This window comes from Sinocyclocheilus anshuiensis, unplaced genomic scaffold (assembly GCF_001515605.1).
Source record: "Sinocyclocheilus anshuiensis isolate Anshui unplaced genomic scaffold, SAMN03320099.WGS_v1.1 scaffold222, whole genome shotgun sequence".
Lineage (NCBI taxonomy): Eukaryota > Metazoa > Chordata > Actinopteri > Cypriniformes > Cyprinidae > Sinocyclocheilus > Sinocyclocheilus anshuiensis.
This window is the reverse complement of record NW_015542408.1, coordinates 779,300-796,644: the sequence shown is the minus strand read 5'-3', so window position 1 is coordinate 796,644 and position 17,345 is coordinate 779,300. Positions and strand designations below refer to the sequence as shown.

Sequence of the window (17,345 nt, the reverse complement as noted above, 5' to 3'; positions counted from 1 at the left end):
GATAGACAGATAGATCGATAGATAGATAGATAGATAGATAGATAGATAGATAGATAGATAGATAGAATTAAAAAAATAAAGAATTGTACAATATAAAAATAAATATAATTGTACAAAATTTTATATAACAAATATAAAAATATAAGCAAAATATAAAAATAAAATATAACAAATATTTTTAAATATATATAAATATTATATAACATTTTTAAATATAAAATAAATAAATTAGATTAAATTATATAGAATTTAAAATTTTAAATAATAATAATTTTAAAATTATTTTTATTTATTTTATTTAAAATAAAATAAAACGGATAAAATTAAAATGTAAACATAGACAAATGAGTCAATAGTTCACATACAGTAACAGTTTTTTTTTTTTTTTTTAGTAGTTTTTTAATATATATTTGTATTTACTGTTAACTTATTTTTATCTCAGTTTTATTTCTAGTTATTTTTGTAGTTACACAACTTATTTCTATTTCAGATTTTTAAGTGCTTTGTATAAAATGTATATTTTATTTCATCTTCATTTAAATTAGAAAAACAATTGTAATAGTTTTAGTATTTAACAATAACAACACTGCATTGGCATGCTTTTAACATGAAGTTTTACAGACTACCAAAGTGATTTATAAACCATCAAAGTGCCATGTTGCTGTACTGTTGGTTGCTAGTAGATGTTCCCACCAGACTTCTTGTTTTTGCATAAAGTAAACTGTTTATGCTAATTCTCATTGCTAGCAATCTCTGGTCCAATCCCAATTATACCCCTTAGCCATATAATGTAGCGATTCAGTATTTAAACTGTTATTAATAAAAGTCGTGGGGCAGCGTTGACAAGTTTCTTTTCTTCTGGATGTTTGAGCTGCGCGATCTCCGATAAATATATGTGTGTGTGTGTGTGTGTCAGTAAGCAGCGCATTAATATAGGACGGTAATTAAAGGCTCTAATGCACACCAGCACACCAGTATGTGTGTGTATTGTAGGAGCTAGACGACGTATGATGACGTGTGACGTATAGTAGTGGTGTCCCAATTCTTAGGGGAATATTTTCACCCCTACCCCTTGACACTCTGTTTCAAGGGACAAGGGGAAGGGGTAGGCGGAGTGGTAGGGGAAGGGGAAGGGGTATAAAATAGAATTGGGACTGGGCCTCTGTCACTTATGTTGCTTCAAATGGTCAATTTTCACCAAAAATGAATGACTTTTTTCCCGCTTCAAATTGCAGTCAGTGTGAATGCTCCTTTAGGCATAATCACATATATCCTTCACGTTTAATCCCAGAATTGCACTGCAACCATCTCAGCGAAACTACTACTATCCTATCCTATACTATCTACTGCAATACTTCAATAAGCATCAAAAATACTTAGAACATTATGTGTGGAGCACGGCTGTGATCTCATGAGAAGCAATTACACTCGAGGTACCATTTTAGCCTTAGAAGACCTATTTGTTAGGATACTGTAGTAGAAATCAAGGCAGCTCGCTAGGTTTTGAACCAGAGCTAATGTGATTCATCTAGCTGTCTTCTGAAATATTCACGAGGATATTACATTAAAATAATGTGTTTTGATATTCAATTCAATTTGATATTCAATCTGTAAGTGAGATAAAGGGACTCACAGAATCTGCAGAGCAGAGATCTTGTCTTTTAGCAGCTCCTGAGCTTTGTTAAAATCTGACAGCATGATCTGGGTCTCTCTGTTATGAGAAGCGTTCAGCTCGTCAATCTCCCTCTCGAGGCGCTTAGAGAGATCCTGTTCATGAGCCCTACATAAAATAAAATCATTTAACATATGCAAAACAGTTTGTCCATTTACATACACTCTTTAAAAATCCGTGAAGAACCTTTGACATCCATGAAACCATTCCATTGCACAAAAGGTTCAACACTGGAGAAACATTAAAATGTTCTTCACACTAAAAAAAGTGGTTCTTTTTAAGAACTGTATACTGAAAGTTTCCCAAAATGGTTCTTTTGTGGCACTGCTGCGAAAACACTTTTTGGAACTTTTATTTTTAAGAATGTAGTGTCAACAAATAGAGCAAATACTCTGGACAACAAACACATTCAAATTTATTTTGCTTGGAGACGAACAAGCTCACTTACTTAGAACAAATTCCCTCAGTTCCCCAAAGAATATCATCTCTTTTCATGAGCCAGGAATTAGCCCATTTGAATAAAACCAAATTAAATTTGTTTGTATATATCTGCCAGACACTTCCCACTGACCTTGATGCATTTATACCAACAGAACAGAAGAATGCAACTGAAATGATACTGAACCAGAGAGCTCTGCCTGAAGGCGGTGGGCTTTTGCGTGGGAAATAGCTCCGTCTGCTTTCTTCTCACATTAAATTAGCTTCTGGTTCAGCTAGACTGACCTTTAAGATTTTATAATTTAATAGCTCATGAAAGCCAAAAAAGATTCTACACACGAATAAGATGTCAGTTGCTCTTTTTTGGCATAAAATGAGGCTATCAAAAACCAGGATAACAGCATTGTTCACTGTTTGTACTCTAACCTTAACATGATAGTATTACTGTGAGCATGGCAATTTCTCGTTATGTTTCTGGCCTTTCTGGCATTTTATTGACAGAGACAGGGAGACAATAAGTGATGTGGAAATAGGGAGGAATGGGATCAAAAAGTGAAGCAAGATCTTCGATTGCTTGACTAAGTGCTGAGTCCAATAAGTTCTAGAAGCTAAAACAGCATCATAAAAGGTTAATACATCCTCACAGATGTTAATAAGTTGGTACCTGATCTGCATATTGGCCTCACTGCGCACCCTCAGAACTTCTTTCACTTTGAGCTCCAACTCCTTGGTCAAGGTGCTGATGGTCTCATTGAGCGAATGCATTTCATGATATATCGACTTTAACAGATGGATGACTGCGTGTCTAAATGAGGCGACAAATGCAGTTTTTATCATTTCATCGCATTGGAATGATTCGCTTAAAAAAGCATTAGAAGATTTTGTGCCACACCCATAAGCTTTCAAAATATGTATATAGGTCACATTAAAAAAGATTAAATTGTGCTGAAGTAATAACTGAAGTGGAACGAACATGAGAGAGTGAGACTATGAGTGTGTATTATAGAGAAAGACAGAGAGGGGGATTATAAATCAAATATGAAAATGGGAAGGGGTGTAAGTCACGGTAAGAGCTCTCCCATAATTCAGAATTCAATACCTCATTTTTTAATCATCGTGGTTATTCTTCAAACTTAGCTTTGCAGCTTAGCTTAGAGACATTTTATAATAGCCTGGCACTCGTTTCACTTCTCAGTCAGATTCAAGCCTTTCTATTGTGAAACCACAACCATGTCTTAAAACCAAGGGCACCAATGTGGCATCAGGTTTTATCCAGACAGGTAGCAAATTCCTGGACCTCACACTGAATCTCCCATTCAAAAAATTTTTTGGTATTCTGTTTGGTTTCATTAGTGGTCACTATTAGTATTGATCATACTTAAAAATGGAAGTTCATCCAAAAATTAAAATTCTGTCATCATTTATTAACCCTCATGTCGGTTTAAACCTGTATGACCTTCCTTCATCTGTGAAATGTGAAACAAGATATTTTGAAAATCACTGAGAATCAAAAAACATTAGACCCCAGTGATTTTCACTGTATGGACAAAAAAGCACTGATACATTTTTTAAAATATTTTCCAAAGAAAAAAGAAAGTCATGACAAATCTGAACAAAACACTAAATCTGAGCAGTGTTATTTTAGTTTTATTTAAATACTATTATAATATGTATTAATATTTTGAATTTGCTTTTTTTTATATTTCTATTTAGCTTAAATTTTATTTTCAGTTAGTTGTAGTACTTCAACTTCAACTGTTGCCAAGGCAGCATTTCTAATATTTGTATTTTATTTCATCTTTACTTCAATGAATGAAAAAGATAATAATAATGATGAATAATGAAGCATATCACGTGTGACTGTCTGTTTTGCTAAGGCTCAAATGTTCTTATCTGCAATGCATGAGATGTCATGGTTCCCATGAGAGAAAAAGCTTCTTACTAAATGCAAATATGGAGAAAATACAGGGTATCACCAGTAACCAGATGCAAGTGTAAGTTTTAACAAAAATAAATCAAAATACTATTGTTTTTTAGACTTAATCAAGAGTCTGCATCCGTCACCAACTCAAAATGGCAAGTCTGCTGATAACCGCCATTTCTGTTGGGTTTAGTATCGAGATACAGTGTGGTATCATGCTTTGTGACTTTCAGGAATGCTCACATGTTCTTTGCAGCGCTCAATAGTGTCATCCAGCTGTCGTTTGGCAGCATTGTTCTCCTTCAAATGGACTTGTCGCAGGTGTTCAATGGCACTGGCATGGAGATGATTGAGCTCAGACCGCAGGGAAGCTACACAACATAAAAGAAACCCAGTGAAAAACAAAATCAACTTAAACACACTTATTTTCTTGTATTAAGAGCCTACTAAGAGCCTAATTGTGGTATAATCACTCTAGGGTGGTGACCAGAAGGTTGTAAGTTCAAACCCCTGCAGTGAGCGATCCATGAGCTATTATCATCATACCTTTGAGCGAAAAGATTTGCTCTGTAATAAATGCACTGTGAGTTACTCTAGGATAAAAACAGCTGTGAAAATGACTATTTACTGTCATGATAACAGTGTATATGAATATACTACAGGACTTTAATGACCTCATAGAAGGCTCTAATCTTGTAGGCTGGTGTGTGGTGCTGTAGTTAATGTGAGCGTATGACTCACCCAGCATGGCTTTGCCCTCATCCTCCAGCTCAAAGCGCAGCGTCTGCAGCTCCTGGTCCGACTGCTGCCGAAGGATTTCCAGGGTCTGTCTGTGGGCATCTCTCAAAGCGTGTAACTCCTCTCTTTGTTCCTGGTTTAGACGATCCTCAAGCTCCTACACAAATGCACACGTACAGACGCAGAGGAAAATAAAGACATAAAAATGCAGAAGCACACATCCAATGCATAAAACAAAAGACCACATTTGCATCTGAATGCAACATGATGCGATGGGAACAAAAGGTGTCAATGAGAACACTTGATTTGCATTTAATGAAGGAAATGGCAGAGGTTGCAAGGCAGCAAAAAAACAATGTTAAAATTTTAGGTAAGCTTAGGTTTTTTGATTGTGTATAAATGAAGCACTGCTTTGTCTCTATTATTATTATTATTACTACAATTTAAAAAAAGCTTTTTCAATTTTAATATATTGTAAAATGTAATTTATTCCTGTGATGCAAAGCTGAACTTTCATCCGTCATTATTCCAGTCTTCAGTGTCACATGATACTTCAGAATTCATTCTATTATTTGATTTAATGCTCAGGAAATATTTCAATGTTGAAAACTTTTGTGCTGCTAAACTTTTTTGTGGAAACTGTGATTTTGTGATGAATAGAAAGTCAAACAGCATTTATTTGAAAAAGAAATCTTTTGTAGCATGATAAATGTGAAAAACGGATCAATTTAATGCATCCTTGCTGAATAATACAATTATTAATTTCTTAAAAAATCTTATAACCCCAAACTTTTGCACTGTAGTGTAAATATTAGGGCTGTCAAATCGATTAATCACGATTAATCGCATCCAAAATAAAAGTTTGTGTTTACATGATATGTGTGTGCACTGTGTATATTTATATGCATATATACACATATATTATGCAAACCAAACTTTTATTTTAGATGCGATTAATCGCGATTAATCATTTTGAAAGCCTAAATATATGTAACAAAGAAAAGACCAATCACAGTTCAGCATGCAAATGAATGTTAAAATGAAACCCAATCACAATTTAGAATGTTATGATGACATCATCGTGGCTGTTACATTTTGAAGGCTGAACATTAATGTAAGGACAATATAATTTTCTTTTACATTTTCAAAAAATTTTAAGACCAAATTAAAAAAAACAAATAAGTGTGGATCATAATTTGGAAATTTTTAGAGTAATCATGATTGTTTTATACTTTTTTAGAGCCATAGCTTTAACTGTAAAATATAAAAACAAATGACAACATGAATGCCAATTATTTAATATTTAAACATGTACTCCTTAAAATTTCATACATTTTTTCACACAGCATAAATAGGCCTTTAAATATAGTAGCCTATACAGTATAGCTGACTTGGTATTTTAGGAAGGAGAACATCATATTAGTATTAGAGCAGCCTTCATATCAAGAAGTCTGTAAACCTCTGCATTAAGCCATTTGGACTGAATTAACTGCAGAAATTTGGGAAGAAGAATAGGAATTAAGAGGATTTTCAATACAGTGGGTAAGTTACTAATTAGATGAAGTTGTGCAGTATCATCTATTTAGAGAATCATTCTGTTTTACTGTTGACACTCTGTTGATAGTTTCTCTTTATCCTGCTGCTTCCATGCCACCCCACATTTGGGAGGACGAGAGGACATTTAAACAGTCCACCCACAGAGCCACTCTAACATGCAGCGCCAACAACCGCATTCAAGGGTTGACATAAAAGAATGGAGATGAAAGCAACTATTAATGTTATTTTTTCATTACTTAGTAATCTGAAATGTGGCCAAATCAGCTTAAAGAAGCTTCTTTCATGGCCGCAGCGCAAGGCTGAGCGAGATGGAGAAAAGCCTGTTAGACTCTGCATCACGTGTCTGCTTCAAATGTATGGGCTTGCTATCTTAAAATATTCTGTGCAATGCTCAATTCTGAAATGAAACCACAGCTGCGTGTTCCTGGATGAGAAACATGTTTTTATATGCATATTGTGTTTTAGGAGTAGACTGTAGACAAGGAAGGACAAAAAGGAGGGTAATTTACCATATGGATGTCATGCACAGTGGAGATTCTCAGTGTGGGGTGATAATGCAGGGGTGACAAATCCAGAGAGTAAAGGAAACAGACATGTACAGTACTATGAAGGGGAAAAGGAGACAGTGAAGGTAATAATCAATACAGGATGACAGGCAGGAGGCATCACGACTATATGAAAAACAAGTAACACATACACTACCGTTCAAAGGTTTGGGGTCGGTGAGATTTTTTTAAAGGAATAGACACTTTTATTCAGCAAGGATGCAAAGGAAATAATTCTTGAGCATCAAATCAGCATGTTAGAATGATTTCTGAAGGAAATGAAACATTAATGTGACAATGAAGACTGCAGTAATGGCTGCTGAAAATTCAGCTTTGCATCACAGGAATATATTACATTTGAAAATATATTATTTATTAATATTAATATTTAATAATATGACTGTTTATATATTTGTAATCAAATAAATGCAGCCTTGGTAAGCATTTCGTAAAACTTTAAGACACCCCCAAACGTCTGCCCGGTCAATAACGTATTCATGTTATATTAAATAAATATTTAAATAATTTAACTATAAACAATAAAAATCCTCCATAAAATATAAATTGAAAATTAGGGATGCACCGATAGGATTTTTTTTGGCCGATACCGATACCGATTTTTAACAAACAACTATTGGCCGATTCAGATACCGATACCGATATTGGTCCATTGCATAAAGCAGGGCTTAAAAACGAGAAAGAAAAAAAAAAGATTGGTTCACTCCGAGCAGAATCGGTATTTGAACATTTCTGTTCCTGCGTTCCTCTGTGAAACCGGTTTGGGCAGAAAACATACCGGTTAATAACGTTGTTTTTTAAACCTTTTCTTTGCCAATAATAATAAAAATAATAATAATAAAGTACAGCGTTTAATTTACTCAAAAAGAATTAGAGCCATAGCTTTAACTGTAAAATATAAAAACAAATGACAACATGAATGCCAATTATTTAATATTTAAACATGTACTCCTTAAAATTTCATACATTTTTTCACACAGCATAAATAGGCCTTTAAATATAGTAGCCTATACAGTATAGCTGACTTGGTATTTTAGGAAGGAGAACATCATATTAGTATTAGAGCAGCCTTCATATCAAGAAGTCTGTAAACCTCTGCATTAAGCCATTTGGACTGAATTAACTGCAGAAATTTGGGAAGAAGAATAGGAATTAAGAGGATTTTCAATACAGTGGGTAAGTTACTAATTAGATGAAGTTGTGCAGTATCATCTATTTAGAGAATCATTCTGTTTTACTGTTGACACTCTGTTGATAGTTTCTCTTTATCCTGCTGCTTCCATGCCACCCCACATTTGGGAGGACGAGAGGACATTTAAACAGTCCACCCACAGAGCCACTCTAACATGCAGCGCCAACAACCGCATTCAAGGGTTGACATAAAAGAATGGAGATGAAAGCAACTATTAATGTTATTTTTTCATTACTTAGTAATCTGAAATGTGGCCAAATCAGCTTAAAGAAGCTTCTTTCATGGCCGCAGCGCAAGGCTGAGCGAGATGGAGAAAAGCCTGTTAGACTCTGCATCACGTGTCTGCTTCAAATGTATGGGCTTGCTATCTTAAAATATTCTGTGCAATGCTCAATTCTGAAATGAAACCACAGCTGCGTGTTCCTGGATGAGAAACATGTTTTTATATGCATATTGTGTTTTAGGAGTAGACTGTAGACAAGGAAGGACAAAAAGGAGGGTAATTTACCATATGGATGTCATGCACAGTGGAGATTCTCAGTGTGGGGTGATAATGCAGGGGTGACAAATCCAGAGAGTAAAGGAAACAGACATGTACAGTACTATGAAGGGGAAAAGGAGACAGTGAAGGTAATAATCAATACAGGATGACAGGCAGGAGGCATCACGACTATATGAAAAACAAGTAACACATACACTACCGTTCAAAGGTTTGGGGTCGGTGAGATTTTTTTAAAGGAATAGACACTTTTATTCAGCAAGGATGCAAAGGAAATAATTCTTGAGCATCAAATCAGCATGTTAGAATGATTTCTGAAGGAAATGAAACATTAATGTGACAATGAAGACTGCAGTAATGGCTGCTGAAAATTCAGCTTTGCATCACAGGAATATATTACATTTGAAAATATATTATTTATTAATATTAATATTTAATAATATGACTGTTTATATATTTGTAATCAAATAAATGCAGCCTTGGTAAGCATTTCGTAAAACTTTAAGACACCCCCAAACGTCTGCCCGGTCAATAACGTATTCATGTTATATTAAATAAATATTTAAATAATTTAACTATAAACAATAAAAATCCTCCATAAAATATAAATTGAAAATTAGGGATGCACCGATAGGATTTTTTTTGGCCGATACCGATACCGATTTTTAACAAAGCCGATTCAGCCGATTCAGATACCGATACCGATATTGGTCCATTGCATAAAGCAGGGCTTAAAAACGAGAAAAAGATTGGCAAACAACTATTGGCCGATTCAGATACCGATACCGATATTGGTCCATTGCATAAAGCAGGGCTTAAAAACGAGAAAGAAAAAAAAAAGATTGGTTCACTCCGAGCAGAATCGGTATTTGAACATTTCTGTTCCTGCGTTCCTCTGTGAAACCGGTTTGGGCAGAAAACATACCGGTTAATAACGTTGTTTTTTAAACCTTTTCTTTATAATAAATAATAAAAATAATAATAATAAAGTACAGCGTTTAATTTACTCAAAAAGAAAAAAATCATGTCTTGATCTCCTTGATCCCACTTAGTCATAGCAATACAGAATCATCTTTTCTAGATTTACCAAAGACCAAATGTATTAAACAAAAGAAAAAACTGTCAATGCATTAAAAACAGCTACTAAAAAAGTATTTTTATTACAAACACAATTAGGCAATTTTAGTTCCCTTCTCTCCACAACAAATCCTCTAAAGTTGTGCTAAATATAAGAGTCAAGCCAAAATGAATTCTAACCTATTATTAAACTATAGGCTTTGTTCTTTACTCGCATTATAAACATCATCCTTCACATATAGGCTATATCAGCAGTGAGGCGCGCTGGTCACACTGAACGGCACATACTGTACTACGGACTATTTAAATTGAGCAGTGTAACTTTTTATGTTTCTTTAACAGTATTTTATTTTGATAATGAACAGGCTGCGATGTCAAATTAGCAAAAATTTGTTGTATTTGCATGTGAGGCACCGGACGTGATCACTGCATTGTTTTCCCAACTGTTACAGGTCATTTATGGTCATACCAATGCTGATTGGTCATACAGATAGAAGCAAAACATCATTCAAAACTGTAAAGCTTTTGTAAAATAAAGAAAACGGCTTTCTGCCGTCTCGTTTTTTTTCCCCGTGAACTTCGGAGCGCGTTATTATCCGAAACTCAGCACAATTTTTTTCTTTCGTTTTGTTAATCTGTTAATGATTTAAGAGAAATATATTTTGTCTATAGGCCTATATATTCCTTTTTATGTAGCCAATATAGTTTTATTCTGTTTTCTCAGTTCACAGAAACGCAGCAGGTGCGTGATGTGACCTTGTGTGAATCTGTGTTCTACACTGGTTTCAAACAAAAAGCTGCATATAACCTGCCATTCTTTTTCACTTACAGTAAATGTAGGCCTAATGCTTGGCGGTTCGTGACATATCCTCGGATAAACTCTAATGCCGGTGCATTGCCATTGCGACTTACCTATGATGAATTTACAGCTGAGAGCGGGCATTTCACTCGTTGGATGCATCAGCGTCACGTCTGCATAGGCCGTATTATGTAGTCTGACAAACTATATTTTGTACAGATTTTATTTTTATTTTGTTTTGGCAAGTATTGAATTATTTTGCCCAGAGAAAAACGTTGGATTATGCAACAGACATGCAACTCGTTGTCTCCATGCAGTTAACTAATAAACCATCGGAATCGGCCCTTTTCATGCTATTTCCGATATGCCGATGGCTTTAAAATAATAAAAAACCGGCCGATAAATATCGGCAGCCGATACATCGGTGCATCCCTATTCAAGATTGTAAAATATAAAAACGAAATGTTAAACTATTTGAACAAACAAAAACAAATAATATTTGTGAGATGTGATGTATGAAGAAAACTAAAAAATGAATATCACAAGCATTTCCAATCAAGCTTTAATTTTGTTAAATTATACAAAGCGTGAACAATATTATTTAACCATGTATATTTAGAATGCATAAAATACTAGCTATAAAATTAGTCTTAGCAAAACAAAGGACGTTCAAAGATATTTCTGAAAACGTTCCAATAATATGTGGAAAATAAAGGAAATACTTTCAGAAAAAAAAAAAAACAATTCTAGAAAGAAAAATGATGACAGAATTCTCCTGTGACGCATGTTGGACATACTGAAATATTTGAATACTAAATACTATTGAAAAAATATGAAAACTATGTTTTAAGAAGGTTTATTTTCAAAAAGTCCACAGGGTCAAAAGTGTCCATAATTGATGAAATACGCATCTACATCAGAGGCATTTGGGAGAGGGAAGCATATCTTCACATGCTCATGACACTGTGTGTGACTTTGCATTTGTGCATGCCTGTGTAATGTAAGGTGAAGGTACCCTAAGCTCAATTTGTTGCGCTTCATCCATGTCCTGCATGGCGCAGCAGTGGGCTTCCTGTAGACAGCACTCTCTGTGCTGATGCTCCAGAGCCAGCTCCTGCATCTGCTGTGCCAGGTGCTCGCGCTCTTGGCTGAACTGTGCCTGCAACTGCTGCAGCGCGCTTTTCGACTGCGACATCTGTAGCTCCAGGCTCTGCTTCAGCAGAGAGATCTGGCACAACAGAAACACAGAAAACAGGTTCAAACAACTCGTACAGAATACCGAACCCTCAGAGAGATGGAAATTGTGAACTGTGGATGACTTATATTTGGGTGAAGGTAAAGCAGGCAACAGTCAGGAAGAAAGTGGCGATATTTTGAAGACAAAAGAGAAAATTGGAGCATTGGGAATTGGATTTAAAGTCACTGCAACAACAAGAACTTAAAAATGTATTTTATTGCATCAACCAGCATGGGAAATGTGTCATTATGCTGAAAATAAAAAATGACAATGCCACAGCCAATCTGAAATGTAATCCTTTCAGAAATAGCCCTGTATTAGAGATGAAATATGACATCAACTGCATGCAACATGCTATTACAATAATTTTGACTGCTGTCTTTCCATTGAGCTTTATCATCAGTTTTATGCAAGTAAAATACATTAATTCAGATATGCTCAGCAGCATTTCCTGAACTACCCCAGGATACCCTAAATGAGAAAAGTAATGTAATTCAAACTGCTAATCCGCTAAAAGAATAATGTTCTTAATCTTCATACAATTCAATACATAAAAAAGAGATGAGGCCTAAGATAAAGAAATAATAAAGGAAAGTCTTGTGAAAGAAAATAAACAGGAGATGGTGAGCAAATCTCTGCATGCAGCAAATGGTGGGCCGAAAATAGATACTGAGGCAATAAAATGAGGGCAAAACAATAGGAGAGTGTGTCATGGCAGACTTCAGTGCCTGGAATACACTGCATTTGAATTAAAAAAATTCAAATTCACATGCAGATTTGCCTCAACAAACTGTTGAGGGACTTAAAATCCGGGATAATTCGAGGTTGAGGAACCATGCTGGAGTTGATTTTAAAACCAATCTGTAACCTCCCTACAGACCAAAGTGCATCCGCCTTGATGAACTGTGAGAAAACACAGTGAGACACAGCAACTTTTAGAGGCTCTTGACATAAGCGACAGTGACGGGATTCTAGAGAGACAGACTACAGGAGGCAGGCTGTCACATTACAGAAAGTGCCAAACATGCAGAGCATCATGGTAAATGAGGATGCACACACTAGAGACTGTGTGTATTCTGCTTAAAAATCTTGATCAAGTATCTAGAATTTTCAGTCACACCAAGTTTTCCTGATAATGCACAAGACCAGAAAAGCCTTGACAGCATCAGAATTTCAAAAAGAACATCATGTCAATCTAAAGTAAATGGCGAATGAAAGATGTTGACAGATACACGGCTGACAGTTACTCAAATAAGAATCGCAGCTATGGGACTTATTATGGTCTCAGAAGTCATACTATTCCAAATTAATATATTCAAGGAGACATTTGATGGAAAACATGAATTTCCTTGCTCTTTTAATATAAAAAAGGTATATAGATAATACTAATATGTTCAAAAAGCAGTCCAGACAGACTTAGTTTCAAATTAAGCTGCAAAAACGAATCATTTAGAAATCTTCATGGTATTTGGTGTCCCATTAACATATGATCATTAACGTGAATTTGAACATATATATTAGATATTCAGCAAATTATTTTGCTCTAATGAATGATCCAGTTACAAAGAAGTTAACAGAAGTCCCTTAAACACAGAAGGCTTTGATTTGCTACTTTAAAAAAAAAAAAAAGTGAAAAATTTAAAATACAAATGTAGAATACAAGAATACAGCAACCTAAAACAAGAGTACTTCTGGGAAAAAAGTTACAATAGTGTAGAATACAATCAATTTTTGTTCTTACATTTCTGTTTTTACAAACATTTGTTTGATTTCCTACATTTTTTAATTTTTTCAAACATTTGCTTTTTTATAGATGTATGTTTGGTTGTGTTTTTCTTTTTTTGTTTGTTTTTACAATGTTTGTTTTGTACAATTTTGTTTGTTTCTGGAACACAATTGTTTAGCTATATGACTGCTGCAAGAAACCCGAAAACAAGAGTATACTAGGGGGAAAAAATGTTACAAGCGCAACAACTGTAAAATACAAGCCATTTTTGTTTTTAAAAACATTTGTTTTGAATTGTTACATTTTTGTTTGATTTTTAAAAACGTTTGCTACTTAAAAAAAAAAAGTTTTATTTATTTGTGGCATTTTTGGTTTATTTTTCTTACAAATGTTTGTTTTGTTGCAGTTTTGATAACAAGAATCCTGAAAACAAGTGTACTTCTGGGAAAAAATGTTACAAAAATGTAGAATACACCTCTAAAATGTGGACAACAGGTATAAATGGCAATTGTCACCTCTGTGACCTTCCGTTACCTGTTCCAGGAGGTCCTCCACCTTCCTCTGCCAGCTCTCCCTGGCTGCCATCATCTCCAGGTCTCTCTGCTGGGAAAGTTGTGTCAGGGCCACCTGTTTCTCCGCCTGATGTTCAGCTGTGAGCTCTATCCGAAGACCCTTCAGCTCAGCCCTGAGAGTAAACAGAGAAACAGAGGGTGAAACTGACAAGGTGAAACAGATACAAGGACGCATTACTTCAACAGCATGGAATTGACTCTGAAAGTGAGATATTAAAATGTTAATAGGAACGACACAGATGTCTCCGTAACCTTCAGCTCACTGTATACTGTGTGCTGCTGTACCATTGTGCAGATTAGATGTGAACCTTATACTCTTGTAATTAGCATATTTTAATCCAAATGCATGCCTGTGTAAGAGGATTTGTCAGACTTTGATGCAGGACAGACTGCACCTATTTTAGAACCTTTTTAGATTTGATTTGCCGTGTGCACTCTCTAAAAACAAAACACTGTGTACAGTCACAGTTTATTCAATTTAATGCACTGTGCACTGACAAATCTTACTCTGTTTTTAGCCTTGTCTTCTCTACAGTAATGCATGACTCATATGTTTCGTGCAGCACCTCAGAGCATCGGTCCACTTGAGATCCAGCTCCTCTGTGATTTTGTCCATTTTCTGTTTTTCCTCTGTTTTGATAGCGATGACCCTAGCTTCATGTTGCTGTTTCTGGGTCTCTATCTCTTCCTGTGAGCAGATAATGACTCATCATGGGAAAAGCAAGGAGAGAGCAGTTTCCAGTAGAGCTGATTACACAAATGTCGTCTTTAGACATGCAAGCTCTTCCTGCACTTCACAGGCTTTAGCGCAGAACAAAAGCGGTGTCTTAAAAATTGAATGAGGCTTAATTTTTCTTTTAACATCTCTGCCACACTCCATTATCCGTCTCCAATTGCAGTGATTGCCACACTGAATTCCCGCTTCTCCCTCTAAACGATGAGATGCATCAGTGGTTTTTATAACATTTTATATCAACATCTCTAAACGCTTCTTCTATTTTTCAATCAGAATGAGAGACTGACTCAAAATGCACAAAACTTATAATAAATGGAGTAAAAACAGTGGAGCACTTTACTTGTATATCCGTGAGCAGGTTGCTCGTCTCTCTCACTCTCGCCCTGGTGGCGTCCAGCTCCATGAGAAGTTTTTCCTGGCTGTCTTTAAGACAGGAGATGTGGTTCTCAGCATTATCCAGATTTTTTTCACTCTCCTTCACAAGGTCCTTTAAATGAGACACCTGAGAAAAGCCACAAAGACAATCAGACACATGTATAAAATTACAAAATGGAGGTCTTTCTTACAATGCAGTAGATTCCCTTACATACAGTATATGTCTTGACGTAATGAATAAAATAATAAACTCACAATTTTTAAAGATGGAAATTACGTTAGTTCACAATACTTTCTCACTTTACCATTCCATCTTATCAGATTAAATTACAAAAATCAATATAATATAAAATATAATATACAATTTTTAAATATATACTATATATAAATAATGATGATACATGAAAGATAATTACAAGTTGTCATATTAGGCTGACATTGGAAACAGGCAATATTAATATTAGTGTTAAATATAATAACATAAACAGCTACTGGGGGAAAAACATGAAAACAGGGTTTTTGAAAAATGTAAATTGGTTTATTGCTGGTTTAAGATGGTTTACCAGCTAGACTTAAACGATCGACCAGTTCAAAATGAGGCACATTAGCTAGTAATGCAACTGATTAAACCAGTTTGGACTAGGCAAAAAATTTAAAATCTAAAACTAGCTACCGTGTTTTGAAGCCGAAAAGTTCATCTAAACAAAAATAAACAGTTGTTCATCTAAACCTCTTGGTTGGCCATGTTGAGCTTGGTAGTGAGTTCCTCTCGTATGGTCTCCAGTTGCTGTTGCAGGTGGTTTCTCTGCTCTTCCAATGACAGACGCCTGATATCAAACTGTTGTCTCATCTCCTGGGAAAGTAAAAATAAAGAGTAAACATCAGAAAAGCCATAGCAGGCCCAAGAAATGAGAGGTGAAACCAGACAGCAGGACGATCTGCTGTAGACAGATGGAGTCTTTTTCAATTTAATTACACAGGAGGTGTAAAAGAGCTTTGTTGAGCACAGAGAGGTTTTCAAAAATAAAGTGACATGATTGTCATGAGATGACAAGAAGATTAGTCTCAATATTTGTCGTGATTGAGAGCAATTTTTATGGAGTGCCACAAAAACAGTGGGAATAATATCATTGTCACATTGTCATCACTGCAATGAGAAATGTCTGTTTGCATAATCAACAACACTCAACGAGGAGCAGAAAATGTAATTTGGCATAGCTCTCAGGGTTTCAATAGATGATTTGGACAACAGTTGTGTTTAATAGGACTAAATATTCATATTTTTTTTATTTGTTTTGCATTAAGACGTTGCAGTTTATTTTTATTAAACAGAACACAGAGAATAACAACAATCAAAAGAGAACGGGAGTAAATATCTAGTGCGAAAATGCTAATAAAGCAAAAACATAAAGCTCATTATATACCTAAATTCATATGAACAAATATTCATATTAACTTAAAGGTTCACCCAAAAATTGTATTTGTTTACCCTTAGTCCAACCAAGATGTAGATGAGTTTGTTTCTTCATCAGAACAAATTTGGAGAAATTTAGCATCACTTGCTCACCAATGGATCCTCTGCAGTGAATGGGTGCCGTCAGAATGAGAGTCCAAACAACTGATAAAAACATCACAATAATCCACAAGTAATCCACGTGACTCAGACCATCAGTTAACATCTTATGAAGTGAAAAGCTGCGTGTTTGTGAGCAAGTTATGTAATGCAAAATTTCTCCAAATTCTGTTCTGATCATGAAACAAACTCACATCTTGGATGGCCTGAAGGTGAGTACATTTTCATTATATTTCCATTTTTGGGTGAACTATTCCTTTAAGTACTGAATTCATGGTAAAAAAATAATTAAAAATGTTCTTACACTGAGCAACTGGTTCTTCTCTCTCTCAGCGACATTGCAAGCACTTTCCTGCTGGACTCGGTGTTTCTCCTTGAGTTCTTCTAAGGATTCTGCTTGGCTTTCTTTCAGACAGGCCGTTTCCTCCTCGTATTTGGCCCTGATTCGCGCCAGCTCCATCTCATAGTTCTGCTTTTCCTCACAAAGCGACTGCCAAAACAGCACAGCTTCATTTACACTTTGTCAAATCTCGATACCTTGTTTCGAATACCATGATAATTGTTTCCAACTGGCAGTGACCGATTTCAAAATGCTATTTAGCAACAGTTTGTGTAGACCACATTTGCCATGTATGAGTATATAGTCCCAGTCCCAAGGATGTAACCAAAT

At 35.3% G+C, this 17,345-nt stretch overlaps 1 protein-coding gene across 1 annotated transcript in view; it reads right to left on the bottom strand.

Annotated features, from left to right (window-relative positions):
• The window catches only part of LOC107693063 (protein FAM184A-like), a 37,393-nt gene that overhangs the window by 7,719 nt on the left and 12,329 nt on the right, over positions 1-17,345 (bottom strand). The window contains exons 6-15 of the mRNA XM_016492310.1: positions 16,980-17,165; positions 15,833-15,955; positions 15,068-15,229; positions 14,558-14,679; positions 13,954-14,104; positions 11,472-11,684; positions 4,773-4,926; positions 4,275-4,402; positions 2,775-2,890; positions 1,634-1,780 (exon numbers count right to left, since the gene is read on the bottom strand). Coding sequence (XP_016347796.1) covers positions 1,634-1,780; positions 2,775-2,890; positions 4,275-4,402; positions 4,773-4,926; positions 11,472-11,684; positions 13,954-14,104; positions 14,558-14,679; positions 15,068-15,229; positions 15,833-15,955; positions 16,980-17,165 — 1,502 coding nt within the window. The remainder of the gene's footprint in view (positions 1-1,633; positions 1,781-2,774; positions 2,891-4,274; positions 4,403-4,772; positions 4,927-11,471; positions 11,685-13,953; positions 14,105-14,557; positions 14,680-15,067; positions 15,230-15,832; positions 15,956-16,979; positions 17,166-17,345) is intronic.